We start from the raw sequence: 24056 nt of genomic DNA, 5'->3' as shown, positions 1-24056 counted from the left end.
AAATAAAAGGAAAATCATAACTTTGCTCAGCACCGTCATTGCTCAACCTGCACATTTAGAAATATATGCAGGGCTGAGTATAAAAATACTCAGTGAACACATTGCCGAAATATACATACATAAAATGAAAATATTGTCATGCCATCACAGTAACACTCGAGGGTTTTCTCTTAAAAGGCCCGAGCTTACTAAATTCTTTGTGAGCTAAAGTTCGACTGATCAGTCTAAGTTCTTTATGTACTTTTGCCATATCTGAACACCAAGTGCCGTGGAGATGGTGCTCTCCCACGGTCACCTACATCTTTCTCCAGCCGGGGAGGTGGCCACCTCCCAACGGCCTCCACTATATCATCTTTGTGCCGTGGAAGGTGGCCACCTTCCAATGGTCACCTGTGTACACTAATCCGAGTAGGGACACCACCCTCACTCGGACCCGAATTCGATTCTTACGTTCCAACCAAACAGATAGGCATAAAACAAATCATTTATGGCAAGACAACACCATTTACATAAGCAACAAACATAGATTCACATTTTCATATTTTCATCCACATTAGTATGTAAGATAGAAAAGTTCACCTCGTTCGTTTAATTTCTTTAACTTGAATTTCTCGCTCCGACCTTAACTTGCGGAGATAACCTTTTTGAAAACATCACAATATAAAATAAAATACTAATCAAACTTCAAGAAATTCTTAAACTTTTATAGGAATGCATGCCTCATAATTAATGCCTTATATTATTTCACTTGTCTTTAAGCAATTTCTAAAACTCATATTATTTGATGCTTCTTCTTCCACTATTCTCGGGTTTCGACTAAATTGGATCTATGTCTCTTTTACTTTGAAAATTTACTCTTAAGCAATACGCTAAAATAGTTCAAAAGATCAATTATTTAGCTTAGTTACACAATTACAAGAAATCAAAATATTAATTGAACCTTAATATAAAGCTTAGAGCTAAAATTCAATATTATATTTTCTACCAAATGATAGCATTTTTACAATTGGCCAAGACTCCCTTTTATTTCCAGCCCAAAAAAATTACGTCTATTCACCCACCTTATATCCCCACTTTAAAAGTAGTGAACCCAACTATTACAACTCAAAAAGAGGCCCAACTTCTTCCTCAATAATTAAAAGAAAAGGAACCCATAATTAAAAGTAAAAGGCCCAAATTAAATTAATTGGGAAGAGGCCCAATTTGAAATACTCCCTTCCTCCACAATCGTCCCCTCCCTATCTCTCTCATTTCCATTTTCCCCAAATTAGAGACAAATCCCTAAATTCCATCGCCTGCCTCCTCACTCCACCAGAATCGATGCCCCACTCCCCTCCCCTCTCTCGGACCTGTTCATGCCGCCGCCGCCGCCGCTGCTGCGCATACGGTGGCTTGCCGTCGCACCTCCCTCTCCTCATCGCCTGAGCTCTGCCTCAGCCGTTGACCTCTCTCTCGAATCTGCCGCCGCCGCTGACCCTGTCCAGAGCCGCCGTCCGCCGCCGCCTGCGGCGGTGTCTCTCTCTCTCTCCTTCCGATTCTCCCTCTCTCTTCCCCACTCCCTCTTCCTCTCTCGGCGCTGCTCACGCCATCGACGTACGCTTGCTGTCGGACAGCCCCGAATCAATATCCAGCAGCCCCGACTGAGCTCGAAACAACCTCGCCGGTATCCGGCAGCCCCCGAACCATTCGAAGCAACCCCGAACTCAACTCGATCACACCCGAACCAGCCCTGAAACACAAGATAAGTTCTCGCACTCAAATTAAGTTCTTTTCGTAGTTCATTTAGTTACAGAGGGGTGTTCAATTCGTTGTGTTCGGTTCTTTGTTGATTGTTATTGATTGAATTACTTGGGTGAGAGTTGGTGGATGATATGCTATGTATAAACATGATCAAAAGGGGAAGGGTTTTATACCTCAAAACACGATATTGAATTGTGAAATTGTGGGACTGAAAGGAGTAGTTTCCTTGGACTTGGCAGACTCGTCTCTGTGATTTGGGATGCTTATTGGAAGAGAATTAGGCAGCACCCTTGAACTCTCGATTTCTGCCGTGAATGGTTGGTATTGGAAACGAGAGCTCTTCTACTTCTCTCCCTCCCTCTCGGCCCTCCCTCTGTTTCTGTTTGGGATTTGCAGAAAGTGATTGTGAATTATGTGCAGGAGCTGGAGTGTAATCAAGCAGCTAAGTGCCTTGAGGGGAAGGAGAGTAATCAAGCAGCAGCTACGTGCCTTAAAGGGAAGGAAAGTAATCAAGTAGGAAGTGGAGGAGTGGATCAAGCAGGAGGTGGAACAGACGTGGCTTGAGGGGGGATGAGAGTCATCAGGAGGAAGAAGAAGGAAGGAGGAGGTGGAGGAGCAATAAACAAGAATTAATTTAGTTATTTGGGTATTCCATGAATGGGTTCCAAAATTTTTGAAGTGGGCTGGGATTTAACTTATAGGCCCACATATGTACACCATTTTATCTCTTGTATTCCATTTCATAGTTTTTAGAGATGTATCCCGGTAGTTAGACTTGTAAAATAAAAAGTTTGGTTGACTATGTTTCTCACTTATGTATAACCTTAATTATTTACTAGAATTATAATAACTTATTTTATTCTTTAGTTTGAAATTTTCGGCTAAACATTTAATGTCATTTCGAGAATAATAAAAATAAACGAGGTGTTACATTCTACCCACCTTAACAAGACGATAAAAGTCGGAATGTTACATTTACTATTTGTCTATGCATAGATCAACGGTAAGAATTCTGAGGATTTGAAAGTAGCAATTATTTTTGTTTAATTCATTTTTTATTATTTAAAGACTTCATTTATTTCGTCAATTCTGAGTGAAGCTTCTAGTTGAGTGACAAAATTCATGTACTATGGCATATGGGGAAACTGAGTAGGATCTATTTAATTTAAAATTTAAGATTAGTATTTGCATGTATTTCTCTATTATTAAGTGTTGTAAAATGGTCAATTAAAATTAAATATTGTAATTATAATCATGAAATAATTAAGTTTAAGAAACATGTAGAGACAATTGAAAATTAACAATGAATGTATTAAATTGCCCATCAAGGTATGGGGGTTTCGGTCCTGAAAGTGGGCAAAAAACTTCATTTAATACTGGAGGTAAGAACTACTCCCTCCGTTCCAATTAAGTTCCAATTAAGTTAGGTCAAAACTTTTGGAAGAGGCGGGTTTGTAGTTGTGAATAATGCAATTTAATAGTTGAGATCTGGATGAGGCCTGCAGGGATATGGGAGTTGTAGCCTAGCGTAGAAAATAAGGGAATGATGACGTGGAGGGGACTTGGGACTTGGATCCGACATGAGGTTATGGATGCCCCAAGGAGGTCGATTTTCATGTGATTATTATATAGAGTGAAGTACTCCCTCCGTCCCAACTAAGTTATGAAATATTGTTGAATGAATTAAATGAAAATAAAGTATAATAAGAGAGAGAAAAAAAAAGTACTCCCTCCGTCCCAACCAACTAAGTTGAGTCGTATTCCTTTTAGGAACGTCCCAACAAAGTTGAGTCATTTCCCTTTTTGACAAAAAACAAAACATTCAATCAGTCTTATTTTATTTCATCATCCACTTTACCCTTTCTTTATCTCTTCTACTTTTTTCCGTTTCCTATTTTGTTTTATATTCATTTAATCTATTCAACACAATTTCTTAATCTCCGTGTCCAAAAGTTTTGTGAAAACTTAGTTGGGACGGAGGGAGTAGTAGAGATAAGAGAGAGTAAAGTAGATGATGGAATAAAGTATGATGGAGTAAAATAAGAAGTACATGATGAAATAAAGTAAGAGGGATTAGATATTTTGTTTTTACTGAACGTTATTGGGACGTCCCAAAAAAGAATACGACTCAACTTAGTTGAGACGGAGGGAGTAGTTCACTCTATATAATAATCACATGAGAATCGACTCCTTAGGGCATCCACAACCTCGTCTCGGATCAAGACCCCAAGCGCCCTCCACGTCATCATTCCCCTCATTTTCTACGCTAGGCCACAGCTCCCACAACCCTGCAGGCCTCATCCAGACCTCAACTATAAAATTGCATTATTCACAACTACAAACTATTTTACCCGTGAACACTGGCGGATGCAGCAAGGGAGGGGGAGGGGCTTAAGGTCCTACCCAAATTTTTTTTTCCTTTTTTTTCCTATTTACAAATTTTTCAAAATTTTGAAAAGTCAAGTTCAGCCCTCACCAAATTAGTGACGTGGAATATTAAATCGTTGGAAACTAGAGGATAAAAAAGGCTGAAACTTAAATTACTTAAATTTCTTAAGTTGCATAAAAATGGTTTTCCATGTCTTGAGGAAGAAGAAGATATACATATCAATAAAAATATCATTATTTAATTTATCTTGTTTGAGTTCTTTTCTTGGAAAATGTACAAGTATGCTCTGTCCCGGCTAAGATGACACATTGCTTAGCCGGCACGGGGTTTTAGGAATTATTGGTTAAAGTGTTTAATTGGAAAGAGAGAAAGTGGGTGTAAGTATTAAATTAGAGAGATAAAGAAAGATAGATATTTTTATAGGAGTGAGAAAAAATGGTTGAGTGTATTAATTGGAGAGAAAAAGTTACCAAAAAAGGAAATGTGTCATCTTAGTTGGGACAAACTAAAAAGGAAAACATGTCATCTTAAGCGGGACGGAGGGAGTATAAATTTAAAGATATGCCTCTACGTACAACTTCTACATCCTTATTATATTGAGCAGTTTTAAAATTATTTAAATTAAAACTAACTATGAATTGAATTGATTCATTCTTTTGAATAGGCAGTGTTTCTCTCAAAAAAATTATTTATGCATTTTTCAGTTTTTGTAATTGTAATTTTTATATGCCAGTATTAGTTCCATCTCTCTCTGTCCCATATGAAATGAAACATTTTCCTTTTTTATTTGTCTAATTAAAAATAAAACGTTTCTAAAAATAGAAACAACACTCTCTCTACTTTTTCCTTCCTCTTACTTTACTTTCTTTTCATTAACTCACAAAACAACACTGCATAAAATCTCATGCCGAAAACCAAATATTGCATATTTAGAAAACATAAATAAGAGCTATTTTAAAAAATAGAACTAGCGTCCTATTTTTATATACTCCATTTTTTATTATAAACTCTAAGTAAAATGAGGTAATATATTGTAAGGTCCATTCAAAAAATAGTAAAAATTAAAAAAACATTTAATACGAGACATTTCACATAGAAAAAATGGAACACATAAGATAAAATATTTTTTTAATAACATAAATTTTGACTATATAAAATATAGTGGAGCCCCTAGTGGCAAAAATTTATGCGTCCGCCACTGCCCGTAAATAGAAAACGTTGAACAATTTCATTGTTCAGTCGAAAATTAAAAATTACAAACCCTAGAAATTAGAGTTTAGAAGGCCTAAAACTTAAAATATTACAATTCCTAAAACCTGAAAAAAAAAAACAAAAAAAAAAACTACTTTTTCTTCTTCACTTGTGCACGAATGAAGGCAATCATCTCATTTGCCCAATCTCCCCATCTCTTTCTTCTCTTCCATGGGCCCTTCTCTTTACAGATAGTGCAGTTGTCTTCACTCTTAGGCCTAGTCACATGCAATTAAAGTGATGCAACTTGGACTGCTTAGACCTCTATATTCCATGGGCCTCTTGGATAATTCAAGAGCCCAAACTTCTTGAATTAGTCCATTCAATTTATCCTTGAACTTCACGGCTCGGCTACTAGTGATTGGCTGTTGAAATATCGATCCTTCGGTTGCATCAAATCCTGATTCTCTTTAAATTTTTCTCTGATACTCTGAGAGTCAATTTAGTTTGTCTAAGCATTATTATGTATGCTGGCATGCTGCCATGCTTCTGCAACAGTGATGCTTGGCTTCGTTTTCAAATCTCACGGTTACTTCAAATGAAGCTATTGTTTGGATCTTCAGGTGCTCAATTTTCAACTTGTTTCTTCATGTTATCACTGCATCCCTTTGTCTTCTAATTTTTCTGTGTTTTGGCTGATATGATGTATATTTAATGATTTTGGCTACCATCAGAAACCATTTTTTTCAGTATATATATTAGCTGGTTTTCAAGTATGGACAATTGTCTAGTAAAGAAACTATGATAAGGACTCTTTTGGTAGCATTGCTGAAGAAAACTCTTAAGACTACTGTGCGCTAAAGGCTCACCCGAATATATTATTTATATAAGTTCTTTATTTCACGAGTGGGATAGAGTTAAATGGTACTTCTAATTACCATAAATGATAAATAGGCCTCATATTCCACCAACTCATTTCACTCACATATAATTTAAAACTAATACTACAAGTGGAACCTCTAATCCACTAACTTTCTTCCACCCACTTTTCTTAACATATCTTAAAACATAAAGAAATAGGACTCCTATTCGCAGACGAAGGGAGTATTTAGTAACATTCAATTGATTCGCTCAGCCAAGACTAAAATATTCATAGCCCTTTATCGCATGCTACCAAAATACTCCGTCCGTTCCGCAGTAGTGGAGGCATTTTTTTCGGCACGCGATTTAAGAAATACTGTGTTAAGTGAGTTGAGTAGATGAAGAATAAAGTAGGAAATGAAAAGGTAATAAAGTAAGAGAGAGTAAAGTAAATGAGAAGAAATGTGTTGACTTTTTTACTAAAAAGGAAAATGACTCAACTGTTATGGAGCGTACCAAAATGACTCCATTCCTATGGAAAGGAGGGAGTACTCCCTGAATGCACTTTCTACATTGCACAACATGGCTTTTCACCATGGAGCATTGTGGATAACTGACATTAGAAGTTGCTGACATAGCATAAATTGTCAAAATCTTGCTTCTGTATGAACACACCCAGTGGTGGAGGGAGTGGACAAGGAAATTTTACATCTAAATAAGAAAAAATTAGTTGGGGAGGGGGGGGGGGTCGACCTCCCCTCCTCCTGGATCAGCCGCTGAATGCACCCATCTTTTTTGTCACAAAATAGTGAAATATTTCTAGTGATTTGCAAGAGATGATCTGATTTTTTAAATAGCTGTGCTTAGAAAGGGAAAGAAATATCAGAATTTTAACAAGTTAGGAAAAATTTCAATACCATTTGCTTAAATACAACATAATCACATTATGAACCTTGGACCAAGATGGTGGGCTATCTATCTGCCTTGACGTCTGTCCTTTCTCCACTCCCATGGCATCTCAGGGTTAGAAGACGACCACAAACCCACGCGTTTTGCACGAGCCTCTTTCTCCCACTACATTGTGCACAATATAAAGGCTTAAAATCCAAAATAACCAGAGAAGAAGACAAGGTGTAATCGGATGTTAACCTTATCCAGCTCGGGACGTCGATCATAAGCTTTGTAGTGCCATGCTAGCCCCTTCTTAAGCATCGACTCCTATCAAAATTCAAAACAATATGTCGCATCGTGTTCCAATCATAATCAAAGATTCCATCGGAGAGAGGTTGATCATACTACCTGAACGAAGATGCCATTGCAATATATATCTCCTACGCACCTACCATAACGATCTTCATCAAACACAAGGACTCTTAGACACTTGTTCTGCACAATTTTTACCAGCTCGTCCTTCGCTTCTTGTCCAAACGGCATTTTACCCTCCGGTGCATCAATTCCTCTGTTTAAGTATTATAAATGTCTCAACAATCATTCACATTCAAATGCATTTTATGTAAATCAATACCTCAATCTTATTCTGTATTTCTTGGCGAGAACCTCCTCGTTTTGAAGATTTATCACCCTGCAAACAAAGCCTTATCAGCACCGGTTATCTAATCTGAAAGCACATTATCATCCGAACCTGTATCCTGCATCAATAATATGCTTGTGGAGTTCATCTGCACGATCATAATTCCTCTGAGCGCGGGCATTAGCTCTTTCAACAGCTGCAACTTGGACTTCCCTAGGAACATTCGCGGACTCCCTAGAGTCTTCAACACTTACATATACCGTAATGGTATCACCATCTGCCACAGCCTTCGGATCTACCTGTAGACATCGCCCGATCGCATAGTTATTGAATCAGAAACAACACACTACTGTTTAAATAATTGGAAAAAGGTTGAAAGGAGGCATCTTTTTTCATCTCACGGGTATAGTATGTAATTCGAACTTGAGACCTTGAGGCTGGGAGTGGGAGGGAGGAGGCCCAGTGGTGAGGTCCACCAAAGTGTGATGCAATGGAAGGCCATAGAAAGCTAAGAGACCCTTTACAAGCAAAGCAATCAAGATTATATAAATTGTACTCATTATTCCAAGAGGTATGAAGCTAATCCTGTCAGAAACCTCGACGTCCGCCTTCTGATGCCTCTTGAGCGTCTGAATCACGAGCCGCGAGGCTTCTTCCGCGGATTTAGGGGGCGGTTTTGTCTCCCTCCACGCTACAGCTAGCTTCTTGTACCTTTCATTTTCATATGTTGCTTAATGCTTTTGCTAAATTCAATTAATTAAGGAAAATTGATCGATTATTTACCAGTTGGATTGAGCTTTTCTGGATGACACAACATGCTTACCTAGTTCTTGGGGAACCTAAAATTGAAATTTTATTACTTTACTACTCATATCACTCTTGGGAACAAAAGGAAAGTTGAATGAATCTGGGAATTGGGGATACCTGGTTGGTGATTTCAAAGTTGTAAAGATCGTGAGCGAGGGCGGAAACTCCGACAGTCTCGGCAGTGACGCCGTGGTGGCCGACGGAATCGGATTCCGGCGAAGGTTCGCAACATTTGGCGCACAGGAATCTTAGAGCGTTTCCCATTTATAGTACAATTTTGGAATTTATCCGATTTGGGGCTTCAATATTTGAATATGATTTACAATTGACTTCGAAACTAACGAAAACTCTGAACAAGGTATTCAATATAGGGGAAACAAATTGAAAATTGCAAGTGTAATTTATAATTGAGCTGCTTCCTTTCTCTCTCTGCGTGTGTTAAATTCTATTGGAGGAAAGTTGTGATGAAAGTCGAGTTCAGTAACGAATGAGGAGAGGCCACGGTTTGAGAGAAAGGAAATTATTAGTCAACGGCTATGTTCATTGCCTTTATTGCCTCTAGAAGAAAGGAATCGCATTGATTGGAAGATTTTAGTGCATCCACTATAGGAGAGCCGTGGCTCGTGGCTCTCCCGTGGCCCGGCCGCGGCTCCCTACAGTGCAAAGCGGGGGGGCAGCGTCACTCGCGTGGCCCGGCCGCGGCTCTCCTATTGCAGCAAGAGCCGGCTCTCCCTATTTTCAATTTTTTTTTTTCTTAATTTTATAACTATAGACATTTTTTACCCCATTCCTACACAAATTTTATAAATATACCCATTTTTAATTAAAATATACACAAAATAAAAAAAATAAATTATTTGGTGGTTTGGGCATGTCCACCATAGTGTAAAACATGGGCGTTGGTGGCCCGCCCACGATTTTATGGCTTGGCCACGTTTTGTGGCTTGGCCCGGCCAACTATAGTGGACACTCTTAACTCCATCCCATTAATTTTTGATTTATCCCATCCAAGATGACCCATTATAAAAAGTATAAATACATTTATCTCTATTTTATTCTCTTTTTTATTTTACTTTCTCCACTTAACACACAAAATAGAGTTACATAAAATACCGTGTCATCCAAGGAATGAGTCATCTTCCTTGATACGGAGGAAGTAAAAGTGAGTAAAGTAACTCAAAGAAATGTATTGACTATTACTACAGTCTACAAATGAAAATGACTCCACTACTATGGAACATACCAAAATGATAAAATAACTCAACTATTATGGAAAAGAGGGAATATACCCCGTGCCTTTGAGTATATCTCACAAATTTTTTGCAGTAGCCCATATTTGATATTATTCCATTAGAAAAACACAAAAAATTATTTGAGTTTGCAGTATAATTAGAAAAGTTTTCTACACAAAAACTTATACGCCATTATTTGTGAAATGAAATCACCAAAAAATTGGACACAGCCTAACACGCATAAACCCTAAATTGAATACAACCAAATTTAGCTGCAAAATCCACTCAAATTCACCTTACCAGTCAAAGAGCAATTTACCCATTGCGATGTCAAACTCAACTATAGGATGACCGAATGCGTATACGACGGTAGGGAGCACACTCATTAAACAAAAAAAAATGAGAGGATGAATTGAAGTGAGAGAAAAGAAATGAATTTCAAATTTCATACCCTTAAAATAAAGGTAAATACACAGCATGGGAAATATCGACTATGATTTGACAAAAGTATTTGGGTAAGGTGTGCAAGTCGTGTAGATGTTGGTAGAGTAGGCTTGCAGGTTGAGGGTAATATGTCTGAAATGCCCTTCAAGGCATGTGGGTATTTTGGTCCGAAAATTGGCTACAAAAACAAGATACGTGATTATGTTTAAGGTTAGAGTCTTTCGGCGATATTTTTTTTTCTTAGGGACCTGCAGTGTCACAAATGGAAACGTTAGGGACTTTTGATGTAGTTCGCTCAATTAAATTATGTTGACATATTCAAGGAATCACATTGATACATCTTGTACATAGAGGTCACCAAACCGAACCGGCCCGGCTGAACCGGCCCAGAACCGTCACCGGCGGTTCGGAACCGTGAACCGGAACCACGGTGACGGTTCGGAACCGGGAAAGGTTCGGCGGTTCGGACGGGCCGGTTCAAGTTCGCAAAAAATGAAGAACCGTAACCAGCGGTTCGAAACCGCCAGTTCGCCGGAAACCGGCGGCTCAAAACCGGCGATTTGCCGGCTCCGGCAGGTTTTTTCAGGCGGCAGGCGGTGGCAGGCGTAGGGTGCAGAAACAGGCAGTTTCAGTCAGAAACCGGTGACCAAACCGGCGGTTTGGTCGGAAACCGGCCAGAAACCGCCGGTTCCGGCAGGCTTTTCAGGCGGTCAGGCGTAGGGGTGCAGAACGGTCCAGAAACCGGCAGTTTCTGCCAGAAACCGGTGACCAAACCGGCGGATTGGTCGGAAACCGGTCAGCAACCGGCCAGAAACCGCCGGTTCCGACAACTTTTTCAGGCGTAGGAGTGCAGCTTTTCGTGACGCAATGGGCAGAAATCGGCGGTTTACCGCCGGAACCGCCGGTTCTCGGTGGAAAACCTGCGGTTCCGGCGGTAAACCGGCCGATTTCAAAATTTTGAAATTCAATTTTTTTTTTATTAAATCTGATTTTTTCTCCTATAAGTACCCCCTCTCCCCTTCATTTCTACTCACCCCATTCTTGTGTTAACAAGGATTTCTCTTCTCAATCTCACAATTTTTCTCATCTCTATCTCCATTCTCTCTAATTTGCTCAAGTTGTTTACTATAATATTTGTGCAAATTGTTCTTATAATTTACTTCAATTGTCTATCATAATACCATCCCCCACTACTCTAGTTATACTCTCTCTTTATTTTTCAATTTGCAAAATGTATTCATCTCGTTGTGGTGGTGATCTGGGCAAGGGAATTGCCCAAGACCAAGATCAAAGTGGTCGTCGGAAATCAAGGCGCCCTAGTCGTCGTGAGGTTATGGATGAGGTTTCCCGACAAACCGCTATGCGTTTGCAAGTAAGTTGTTCGAATATTAATTTTACAAATTCTTTTTAAATTCACAAGTCACAACTATATATAATATATAAATATATTCTTGTTTTTGGTACTATACATTATTTATACCGTTTGTATATAATATTTGTAGGCCGAAGAAGATCATAGGGCTGCCATGGTACTTAGCTATATGAGTGGCGGCGAAGGTTACGAGTCTTATCACTCTTATGGAAACGTGAATTTATCATCTGACGACGACGATGGTAATGGTGGAACTGGAGATGGAGGATCTAAACAATATCCTCCGACGAGCGCCGGACAAGTTGGTGAAAATGATGAAGCGGTTCCTCCTCCTGAAACTCAAACCGGGCGGGGTAAGACTAAGAAGGCGTTGAAATCGGATATTTTTGTTAAACATTATAAAAAAGTCCCGGTACTAGATCCAACCACTCAAGAAGAGACCAATGAATTTGTCGCATATTGTAACTATTGCGATAAATTCTACCCCTTTTTTGCCGGTGGGGGCTATGGTACTCTCCATCGTCATTTAATGGCAAAGCATCCGATCGAATATGGGACCGCCAAATCCCAAACCCAACTAAACTTCCCGTCCGGTGCGTCTGAAACAACAGGTACGCCTCTTTTTAAATATGATCATAAAGTCGCTCAAGATGCTATGGTTAGATGGGCTGCAATGAAGCATTTGCCTTTCAATTTTTTTGATGACAAAAAATATGAAGTCACTATGCAAACCGCTTTTAATGTCGCTGCTAAAAGAATACCCGCAACTTCACATCAAAGATCTAACAACAAACAATTTTTTGAGAAGCAAAGAGAAGTAACACGTTTTTTGTCCACCTTGGGTCACAAAGTAAACATTTGCTCTAATGTGTGGACTGATGCTTTTCAAAGAAATTCTTATATGGGCATTACATGTCATTTTTTGGACAATAGTTGGACGTTGCACAAGCGTTTGATTGGTTTTAGACAATTTCCTACGCCACACACCGCACCCGCAATTGCTGCTTTAATTATTCAAGTTTTGAATGAATATAGATTGTGCAATAAGGTTTTTTCTGTTGGTTTTGATAATGCAACCGCTAACACTGCAAGTATTGCCGACTTAATTGCGGCTTGTGCCCCGGTTATAAATGGTAAGTATTTTCATCAAAGATGCATTTGTCATATTTTAAATTTATGTGTACAAGATGCTCTTTCTTTGTGGCAAAAGCATGTTGATCCTATTAGAACTGCCGTAAATTTGATCCATTGGAAGCCTCACATTGGTAAGGCTTGGAAGAAATATTGTCATCAAAAGAAAATCAGGTACACAAATTTTACAATTGATGTGTCTACTAGATGGAACTCCACATATGATTGTTTGAACTCTACTTTGGAGCATATAGATTATTTGATTGATTTTTTTAGGACTTATCCCGTTGCTGATTTATATCTATCGCATGCATGTTGGGAGCAAAGCATGAGTTTGTTTAAATTGTTCAAAGGTTTCAAAAATGCGACTGTTGAGTTATCGGGTGTTTATTATTGCACATTTGTTCGTGTTTTAGAGCATTGCATGTATATATCACTTGGTTTTAAGACGGCTATGAAAAATTCCGTCTCAAATCCTGAGTTGATGTGTGTTTTATATTATATGATTGACAAATGGCTTAAGTATTTCAGTGAGATTCCAACGGTGTTTTTTATTGCAAAGGTTTTGGATCCGAAATGGAAATTAGTCGGTACCTTGAAGATTTTAGAATTTTATTACAACAATTTGAGTTCTATTGATCTTCAACCACTTCGGTCTTTGCAATCGGATGACAATGAGGACAACAACATACGTTTGTCCGAAACATTCCAAATAAACCTCCCCAATCTCTCCGTCATCAAACATGCATTTGAGTTTGAGTTGCGAACTCTTTTTGCCGAATACGAAGCCAAGTACAACAGTACCCACCAAGTGAGACAACGGACCACCCCTCAACAACAACACAGTTTTGGGTTCTTTCAAGTTGATGACCCCGACGCACAATCCCAATTGGCCGACCTATACGGTTACACCACCAGCGGCAGTTCGTCGGCAAGGACGGTAAGTGAGTTAGATTTATATTTTGACTCACGCTTTTCTTTGAATGAAGATGAAGGTCCCGTTCCCAACCAAATCGACGTCCTCGATTGGTGGGGAACACATGAGAAAGATTTTCCCATACTTGCATCAATGGCCAAGGAGATTTTTTCAATTTCGGCTTCCACTGTCGCCGTCGAGTCCGCTTTTAGTGTTGGAGGCAACGTCTTGGACGATAGAAGAAGTAGACTATCCGGCCAAAATATGGAAGCCACCATGTTACTTGACGATTGGTGTTCGGCTGACATTAGAGACCAAGAGCTAGATTGGAACACGACCCAAGTACAAAACGACCAAGACTACTACCCCGACGAAGAAGAACAACAACAAGAATGAGGTGGAGTGGGAGGTCTACCGCCGATTGCCGAATAGGTAAGTAAGGTAAGAGAACTACGTGGACTTTAATTCCTTAATGTAATTGAGCATTAATGATACGTAGGCAACCCAACTTAAATTTTAAATTTAAGTTGGGCTCAAGTCCTTTTCCTTTATTTCTTTTTTTTTCAATTGTTTCAACTTTAAAATATACAAATACAATTATATAATTGTATTTGTATATACTCTAATCGGTGAAGAAGACTTCTCTATAAGACTAAATCCGGGAGACTTTTGACAATTCTACCATGATTGTTGATGGTTAAATTAAACTCAACAATTAAGGTTGAATTGCTAAAGGTATCCTCAATTTAGTTATCTAGAAATATCTCCTTCGCCGACTAAGAGTATATATATACTATCTATTTACATTTATAATTTATTGTTTTTTACTTCAAGTTTTTTTATTTAAATTGTTATACAAGCTAACAAGCATGTATTATTGTTTAAGTCTTTTGACTCTTTTGTAATTTCAATTTTCAACATTTGTATTTGTAATATCTGTTAGGTTTGGTATACTGAAAAGCATGTTTCGAGCAATTTTCGCGCGAATAGAATCTTTCTTGTATACATAAAACTCTACAATCCACTTTTAACTCAATTCAGTATTATTCGAGCAGTCTCGCACGAATAGAATCACTATTATTATTACATTGTGTTTGCTTTTGCATTTATAAGATGTTTTACAAACATTTAAATGCATAAGAAGTAAACAAAGTCTAAGTCTTTTGCTTAGTAGACCGGTTGTGGGCGTCGTCCACTTTAAGGTAACACGGTCAGATCTATGTTATGCTTTTCAAAAGAAAAAGAAGAATTTCACAACCTAGATAGGCTTTGGCTACCTATCGTGAAAGGTTGCAATGTCAGTCCGCATATTTCTAAGCCTTACTTGAAATAAGATGACATTGGTGTGGTATAGCACTGAACGGATCTAACAGCAAGACGTGTCTTTATGCTATCTACTGAAAGACTAGGTCTTGATAAAATACTATTTCTTAATCTACATATGTTAGCATTGAGCATACGGTGGTGATTTATCAAATGGTGCGGATTTTTCGCAACCCAATAATCCTGATATATTGGGTAGTGGTGATTAATATATAGCGGTGCTAAGATTGCTATTATGTTGAAATGTGTGCGAGGTGTGTCTCGTTTGATAATGTCCTCAACAGGAGCTCGAACAAGGTTTTATTATTCAGAAAACTGGCCAGTTGGAGTTTTATCGCTCTATGAATAATAAATAAATATTTCTTGCTAAGTCCACTCTTGGAATTAATAAGATGTTAATTAATTAAGTCCATAGCAGACATTAATTAATTAATGGACATTTATATCTTAAGCATGGGAAATAAATAATAAACAAAGTGGAAACCCGGATTACTTGTAATTTCGGATTTGGATGGGGAGAGTTCAATATTACTTCTGTAGTGGCTGCTCGTAATATTCCAATATAAGCTTGTATTAAATTATGGGTTCAATTTAATTAGTAAAAAAGCTAATTGGGGGAGCTCATATCCAAAACCTTCCATAGATCCCTGTCTGGACCCAAAAAGGAACTTAATATAAATAGGAGAATAAATGAGACATAAATCATTCATTATTATTACTCATAATTTTCGTCCCCCTCTACCTAGAGGAGTTCGAATTTCTCTCCTAATTGGAGAAGGATTTCTTCTGTCTTCTTTATTCGAGTCCTAGTATTTTGATATGATCAGTCCACCCTGATATCGAGATACAGTTCAGGAACCAGAGAGAAGATCCGTGGTCTAGTATTGAAGATCATCGTAGAGAAGGCGCGAGCAATCGATGATTCTTTGGAGAATCAAATCGGTAACCCTAAACCGTAAAATTCATGTTTTAGGATTTACTTTCTTTGAGCATGAATTATTTGTGTTATAGCATGCTATTATCTGTTTAACATGTGAATTGATTAATTGCATAATCGGTCAAATAGATCTGTCACGACCGCACTTTGCTAAGGATAGCGAAAGCGGGTAAATCGCGACTAATGGGGGGATTAAAGAAACGGGGAAAGAAACGGGGAAAGAACTTGTGAATATGCCCGAAGGCCAAGTCGATCATATCATAGAATAGAAGTCAAATGTACCATTACATGGTCTTAGAACTAGAATGAACATTACATCAATAAATCAGAGTTCGAAGGTGAGATTCTAAGATGTCTCACTTCACAAAAGAGCAGCGGAATAAGTCCATACTAGACGACTTCGTGTATGAAGACACGAATCGTGAAAAGATCCACTTGATTATTTAGTAGCATCGACTCCGATCATTTCTCCATCCTCTTGACGTTCAACCTGCACATTTATAAATACATGCAGGGCTGAGTACAGGAGTACTCAGTGGACACATGCCGAAAACAAAACATACAATATATAGTTGTCATCCATCCACAGTATCGCACGGGGGTTTTTCTTAAAAGGCCCGAGCATACTAAATTCTCTGTGATCTTAAAAGTCCGACTGCAGTCTAAGTTCTTTTGGATCCTCGCCTTATCTGAGAATCGTGTACCGTGAAGGTGGCCACCTTCAGCGGACACATCGCCGGCCAACAGCTGATGGCTCACGGCTCTCGTGCACATTATTCCGAACAGGATTTGCGGTCCTATTGGGAACCGAATTCGTTAAACTCGGGCTGGCATCGCCAAAACCCACGGGCTATTACCCCAACAGATAGGCCTCAAAACAAACATTTTATGGCATGACAACAACTTTAAAATAATCACTGCTTCATTTTGAGAAAAGATGATTTTTCATAATTTCACAAATATTTGCTTTATATCCACACTATAGTGCTGGATATTAAAAGAAAGCCCACCTGATATGCTTATGTCTCAACTCAATTACTCGCTTTAGCCTCACTCGCCCTCGAGCAATTTATCCCTTGAAAATAAATAGCGTAGCACGCTAATTAATACTTGAATTATTTCTCTTTAGAAAGAATGCATGCATCCTATTGGATAGCACCTATATCTCAGTCTCGGCTTATAGGATTTTTCTTAATCCTACCTCGGCTTCACTACTCTGCAGAGTTTATTTATTCTCTTTACTAACTTTGGAGAAATTCTATTTTCTCTAACTTAAATATTCGGGCACTATTTTAATAGAATAGGAATTCTTGGAAAGTCTCCTCTTAAATCCTTTTTCTTCGGATTTTTCTTAAGGCCGCCCATGGCGTCGCGGGGCGACGCCGGTCGGTTTTCGCATCTCCCACCTTAATACTTCCCTTTCTCGAAGTTTAAATAATTTATTTAGACATTTATTTCTCGACTTGTGAGCTCCAACCCAAATATTTTCCACCTCCGGAAACTTAGTAATTATTTGGAAATTAATTTATTGCTCCATCTCAAATCCTTAAATAAATTCCAACTCTTCATAATTAATTTCTTGGCTCAAAGCCCACTGCATTCACTTACTTAAATACTAGGGCCCAACTTAATTAAATTAAAGCCTCTTCTTACTGGCCCAACTCCTCAATTGCTTAACTTGGCTCAACTCCTTAATTTACCTATCTCGGCCCAATCAACTCAAGTGGCCCAACAAGATAGAAATGGGAACCCAAAATACTCTTCTCCCATCGCCATTCCTTGAAATCGAAAATGGAGAACCGACAGCGGCGGCTTCCTCCCTCTCGCCCGATTCTCGGCGAAGTCGCCGTCCCCTGCGCCGTCGGCGCGTCGCCGGCGCGCCTCCTCACCGGTTCACATCTCAATCCTCAACGATCCGCCATCCCTTCACTTTCCCCCAAATTTTCGAGGAGCGGAGGAGTAGTGGTGCTCTGGTTTCAAATTCGGCTTCCCCGGCGGTTCATGCCAAACGCCGGCACCGCCGTCGCCACGCCGCGCAGCTCCGGCGTGCAGAGGCGTTGCCCGCGTTGCCTCCCGCGGCAGGGTCGCCGATCGATGGGGAAAGGCATCGCCTTTCGTCCTCCGCCAAGTGTGGAACCCGAACCTAGCATCACCCCCGCCGTCAGCCGTGGCGAGTGATGCCGCCGGTCGATCCTCCCTTGCTGCGCCGGCGCTTGCTTCCTCGCCGGTCCGCCTCCCCGTCTAAGCTAAGTCACCCTTCCCTTTCCCCTTTACTCATTCCTTTGAGTTATGGCAGTGAGTGCTTGATGGAAAACTTGATGGGGCATTTGTTGTTTTCATAGATTAATTCTTGAGAGCTTATGGGATTGGTGATTTGTTGTTGTTCTTGCGATACATGTTGTTGGTTCATGACTGCTTTAGCTACTGCCTTGATGTTCTCCTATGAATCTAAGTTCTCATGACTTGCTCAAGCTATGGTGCAACACTATTGATCTAAATTCTTGGCTAAGTGTTGGTAACTCTACATGATGCAAGTTTGGTTGTTGGTGTTGAGGTACTTACCTCACTTGGTGGTTCCTCTTGCTTATTGGCTGCCCTCTTTGCTCCTCTTCCACTCCTTGTTGGTTTCGAATTTTTGTGGAGGAAGAGAAGGCAGGGGCTTTCCTTTATGTAGCCATGGTTCTTGGCTTTTTGGAACTGTTCTTGGCGGCTCCTAAATCGATATGGGGCTGCTATTCTTGAGCTACTAGTTGGCTCTCTTTTGAGCTTTGTGACTATGCTTTTCATGCCAAATTGATGCAATTTTTGGATGACATCCTTGGCTGTATTTTCAGCCTTGTTCTTGGTGTAAGGAGGGATCTTGCTTACTCCCTTTTAGGCCTAGATGATGACTTCATCTCTTGTCTACTATTGTCTCTATTGCTCTATGTGGAGAATTGGGGATGTCTCGGTTATTGGGCATATTTTTTTCGATTCCATGGCAGCAATGTGATGTCTTGATCATCACTTACCTTATTGGTGAAAGCCAAAATCCTTGCTCTTTTATTGGAATTTTTCTAACCTCTTTGGTGGCTATTTTTTGTAGGTTTCTTTGGTGTAGCTTGGCTATCAAGGTGGTGTAGAAGTCGAGAGAGAGGAAGAGATGATCTTCCTCAAGATCCTCATGATCCTCTTCTTGGAAAGATCCAAATGTTGGTTTGGAAACCATAGTCATACTTTCCATTTTCATGTAATTTAGAGTCTCTAGAGAAGAGTTGTAATATAAGAGTGTATTGTCACTTTCACTTATGTAAGCACTATGTGAATAAATTCTTCGACATTCTTGTGTAATTTGTTCCTCAATTATTTATCTAATAAAAGCATAGCTTTACTTTTATCCTTGACACAAAATTTCTTTGCACTTTATTTCATCCAACGAAAAATACCACGACTACGATTACACAGCTTCTAGAAAGGAATTAATTAAGCTACTAAATCCGATTTATCTCGAAAGAAGGGAACGAAATTCCGGGGCGTCACAAGATCCGTGTCTGATTTATTTGTTTTGTACAAGTCTTTCGCTGTACAAGGGGCTCCTAACCCCAACAATTAGTATCAGAGCCAATTTTTGGCTCTGATTATGTGGATTAATTTCATGTTATGTGAATTGCTTGAATGCATGAGTCGTGAATCATCAACAACGAGAGCACGATCGGTAAGGACGTGCAGCCGGCGCTTGCGCCGGAGTTGCACGTGGCCGAATGTGCAAGTCTCGACGTCGATAGGAAGATGCACGATTTGCCCAATTTGATCAAAATTTGGGAATAAATAATCAATTCTCATTTACGTGAATGCGGTGATAGAGATATTACTTTTTATTTGAATTCTTTGCGTGTGGCTTTGCAAACTAATTCCCATATTTTTATCTTTATGAGTTGTAATGATTACATGAGAATTTGCTTATTTAATTGCCGTAAGAATTCATGATGTAATGATTAAATGTTATAATCAAATCGGTCTCCATGTATTCTTTATCGCGACGTCGGAGTGTCGGGAATTCGCGATGGCGGCGGCTGTCTTTGATGGCTGTTCATGGTCGAGAATTCGGCTGGGCTTGTTGCGGTGAGAACGTCGCTGATGCAGCGACTACACCGAGGCAGAGCCAGCAGCCGTGGCAAGGACGACGCAGCAGCGCCGGAGACGGAGCAGCAGCGACAGCAGCTCCGGAGGAGCGACGTCGACGCAGCAGCGTCGGAGACGTCAGGCTCGGCGAGCTCGCGAGACGAGTGGGAGCCCAGCAGCGGCTGCGGTTCAGTGGGAGTACGACGACGCAAGATTAGGGTTTCCCTATGCGTGATGTCGTTTTGTCTCGTCTCACGACTTCGCTTTCCAAATTTTGATTAGGATTTCCAAATCCTTGGATTCAATTTCGGAAATAATTCAAGATTAATTTGGAAATAAGATTTGAATATATCTTTTGTGAATTTTATATATTATATAAGATTTGATTTTGTATTAAATCATGGATTAATTATAGATTTTATCCTTATTTTATGGATTTGTAGGGATTTAATTCCTAGACGAAAATCCTAGTTAAATTTGGATAATGACAATCTAATATTTATCTATATCCTATGGATTAATGTGGATTTATCCCTAGACGAATCCTAGTTGGATTTAGATAATGATAATATTATTTTATTCTTATCCTATGAGTTTATATGAATTTATTCATAGATAAATTCTAGATGGATTTGGATAGTGATAATATAATATTTTATTCTTATCTTATAGATTTATATGGATTTGTTCCTAGATAAATCTTAGATAGATTTGAATAATTCTAATATAATATTATCTTATTCTATGGATTTATATGGATTTATTCCAAGATAAATCCTAGATGAATTAGGATAAATATTTATATTAATTTATTTTATCCTATGGATTTGAATAGATTTAATTCTATTAAGACAAATCTTAGATGGATTAAAATAAGTATTAATCCAAGTTATCCTTATCTTTTGGATTTATGTCCTAGATAGATTAGGATGTTGATGATATATAAGAAATCCTTATTTAATTGGATTTAGATATATTTATTTATCTAAGAAATCCTAAGTAATGTTTGATATATTCTAGATGTCTATTCTAAATAGAATTAAGATTTGTACAAATCTTTATTGATTGGATTTTATTTTTATCTTATGGATTATGATGGAAGTGTTTCTATCTAGTAATATCCTAGTACGATTTAAATAATGATAATCCTAGATCAACGTTATCTTGAATTGTAGGATTTGATTTTATGGAAATAAAATCTAGAATAATCCTAAGTGGATTTAGATAGTTGACTCTATCTTGATAAATCCTAAATGAATTTGGATAAAGATTATCCAAGATAAAACTGAATTATTTAATTGATTCTCCCATGACTAGATTAAATAATTTTCGATAATTATCCTATGTGTTTAAATGCCATAGATTAAATGGATTTATCTGTTTATTTGGTGTTTATCTATTTTAAGTGGATTATCTACTTTATCTGCTTATGTGATAATTATGCAAACACCATACAAAATATCTAAGTGATGATTACAACAAGTGCGTTGTATACGGTCTCCATCGGTTGGACTGCCAAATTTTGTGAAGCTGATTTTCTAATATTATTGCCACCTGCAGAGTAGGGACAATAATCCTACGAAAACAGCAAGTTCATAAGGGCGGACTTCTCACATAATAAATAGAATAAACTAGAAAGTGGTTCCCAATATTATTGCCACCTGCAGAGTGGGGACAATAATCCTAAGGAACTGCGAGTTTCAGGGTTCAATCAGAATTTATGAGATAGCTTGGTTTTGTTGTCAGCACATGAACATTGTTATGTGAGTGTGTTGTAGAAATAAAATTCTGTAATGCTAAATCTGATGGTCGTGCTTAGGCAACATTAGGCGTATTAACCTCCAGAGGAGGATGCAATTGATGTGTCGGTGTTGTGACCAGTAAAATTGTCAAAATTTTAATGCGTATTAACCTCCAGAGGAAGATACAATTTATTAATTTTGTTGTTGTAAGATACATAATTGTTTTGTGGTTATTTGTGATTATGTATTGAGCATGAGTATGTGATAATAAGTTTATTTGCCAAATCTTCATTATGTCATTTAATATTTGTTTGCGATCCTTAAAGAAAGAAAACTCGAATGCCTAAATTATGTAGACCGGAAACGAATATGGATAAGTTTCTCATCGCTGAAAACCTTGAGTTTATACTCAATGATTCATGTCCTCCATTTCCTCGACATAATTCCACGAAGAATGTTCGAGAATGCATTATGCATGTACTTGACAAGCTCTTTGAGGAATAAGGTCAAGATATTTTCCTTTAAGTAGCTCGACAAGTCTTGGTTAATAACGATGAAAGATGGATATCAATAGAATCTGTCAAGATGATTCGATTGTAATATCTTAAAGTGACAGAATGTTTTGAGGATCTTTTGATCACTCAAATAGTTTCTGACACAAGTCATCACCTAAAGTAACAAGAAATGACTACAAGAAGGTTTAACTGAAAAGTAGAAAATCTTCAGAATAATAGTCGTTATGTTACTGTTAGAGGAAAGTAACATGATAGATGACAAATTCATAAAGGCTGCATTTTTTTTAAGTCCTAGTTCATTTGAACAAAAGACTAGATGTGGAAATGGGAGAGCCTGAATTGTCATCAAAGTTTGTTTAAAGCGAGAAAAGATGCTTTGTGAGTTGGATTGACCTATTTTATAGAAGGACAATGACTTACATGACAATGCAACTTCTAAGTAAGAGATCTTGATCCAGTTAGGTTTTTGTTGCAGTGGGAGCTATTAATGCTCAACTATTGTTTTATGGTTGATGCTTAAGGCATCATAGTATTAAAATATTATAAGTGCGACAAGGTTGAGTATTCAACAACACATCAACTTCTTAATCATTGAATGATAAAGTATTTATGGCTCTTAGCCTTAAGGCCAAGAAAATACTTAGAAATTGTTCGAACTGATCTAGACTATCAAGATTTTAACATTTCGTTAAATAGCTTGAGAGTTGAGAAAGTCTATTTGATGCACTATGAGTTAGAATCATTTGATTTTTCAAGAGATTCAGAATACTTATAGAAGTGCAACATAGAAAGACTAGCAAGTCTCAATGGTTTACACCATAAGGTTGAGTATCACGTAGTTTATCTGAAAGAGTTGAGAGTTCGAAACTTCTAAGTAAGAGATCTTGATCCAGTTAGGTTTTTGTTGCAGTGGGAGCTATTAATGCTCAACTATTGTTTTATGGTTGATGCTTAAGGCATCATAGTATTAAAATAATATAAGTGCGACAAGGTTGAGTATTCAACAACACATCAACTTCTTAATCATTGAATGATAAAGTATTTATGGCTCTTAGCCTTAAGGCCAAGAAAATACTTAGAAATTGTTCGAACTGATCTAGACTATCAAGATTTTAACATTTCGATAAATAGCTTGAGAGTTGAGAAAGTCTATTTGATGCACTATGAGAGTTGAGAAAGTCTATTGTGAAAGGTTGCAATGTCAGTCCGCATATTTCTAAGCCTTACTGAAATAAGATGACATTGGTGTGGTATAGCACTGAACGGATCTAACAGCAAGACGTGTCTTTATTCTATCTACTGTAAGACTAGGTCTTGATAAAATACTATTTTTTAATCTACATATGTTAGCAATGAGCATACGGTATTGATTATGCACTACTTTGACTTATCAAATGGTGCGGGTTTTTCGCAACCCAATAATCCTGATATATTGGGTAGTGGTGATTAATATCTAGCGGTGCTAGGATTGCTATTATGTTGAATCGTACGCGAGGTGAGTCTCGTTTGATAATGTCCTCAAGAGGAGCTCGAACAAGGTTTTATTATTCGGAAAACTGACCAGTTGGAGTTTTATTACTCTATGAATAATAAATAAATGTTTCTTGCTAAGTCCACTCTTGGAATTAATAAGATATTAATTAATTAAGTCCATAGCAGACAATAATTAATTAATGGACATTTATATCTTAAGCGCGGGAAATAAATAATAAAAGTGGAAACCCGGATTACTTATAATTTCGGATTTGGATGGGGAGAGTTCAATATTACTTTTGTAGTGGCTGCTCGTAATATTCCAATATAAGCTTGTATTAAAGTGTGGGT

The 24056-nt window shown here is 38.2% G+C and overlaps 1 protein-coding gene and 2 long non-coding RNA genes across 4 annotated transcripts; 1 reads left to right on the top strand and 2 right to left on the bottom strand.

Moving 5' to 3' along the window:
• Positions 1-238: 238 nt before the first annotated feature.
• LOC125187360 lies at positions 239-1989 on the bottom strand. The gene is made up of 3 exons (XR_007170596.1): positions 1914-1989; positions 580-640; positions 239-426 (listed from the first exon to the last, which is right to left on the bottom strand). It is a non-coding gene; the product is annotated as an uncharacterized LOC125187360 (long non-coding RNA).
• Positions 1748-2614, top strand: LOC125187359. The gene is made up of 2 exons (XR_007170595.1): positions 1748-2057; positions 2161-2614. It is a non-coding gene; the product is annotated as an uncharacterized LOC125187359 (long non-coding RNA).
• A 4409-nt stretch (positions 2615-7023) lies between these two features.
• LOC125186892 (staphylococcal-like nuclease CAN2) lies at positions 7024-8996 on the bottom strand. 2 transcript variants are annotated; one of them, XM_048083378.1, is made up of 9 exons: positions 8637-8994; positions 8496-8551; positions 8309-8423; positions 8114-8230; positions 7824-8011; positions 7707-7763; positions 7481-7640; positions 7331-7399; positions 7024-7255 (listed from the first exon to the last, which is right to left on the bottom strand). In XM_048083378.1, the coding sequence occupies exons 1-9, from the start codon at positions 8781-8783 to the stop codon at positions 7157-7159; spliced, it is 1008 nt and encodes a 335-aa protein (XP_047939335.1). In that variant the 5' UTR covers positions 8784-8994; the 3' UTR covers positions 7024-7156. The 2 variants fall into 2 exon arrangements, with proteins under 2 accessions (XP_047939335.1, XP_047939334.1); XM_048083377.1 differs by having other exon boundaries at positions 8114-8423; positions 8637-8996.
• Positions 8997-24056: the final 15060 nt, after the last annotated feature.

Source organism: Salvia hispanica, chromosome 5 (genome assembly GCF_023119035.1).
Source record: "Salvia hispanica cultivar TCC Black 2014 chromosome 5, UniMelb_Shisp_WGS_1.0, whole genome shotgun sequence".
Classification (NCBI taxonomy): domain Eukaryota; kingdom Viridiplantae; phylum Streptophyta; class Magnoliopsida; order Lamiales; family Lamiaceae; genus Salvia; species Salvia hispanica.
This window is presented reverse-complemented; position numbering and strand designations above follow the sequence as displayed.

Excerpts from the sequence above, each read along its gene's own strand:
- LOC125186892 (XM_048083377.1), bottom strand. The coding sequence starts at position 8,783 with ATGGGAAACGCTCTAAGATTCCTGTGCGCCAAATGTTGCGAACCTTCG. Across the intron at positions 8,552-8,636 it reads ACTTTGAAATCACCAACCAG|GTTCCCCAAGAACTAGGTAA; the intron begins GTATCCCCAATT and ends TTTCAATTTTAG. Across the intron at positions 7,764-7,823 it reads ATTATTGATGCAGGATACAG|GGTGATAAATCTTCAAAACG; the intron begins GTTCGGATGATA and ends CTTTGTTTGCAG.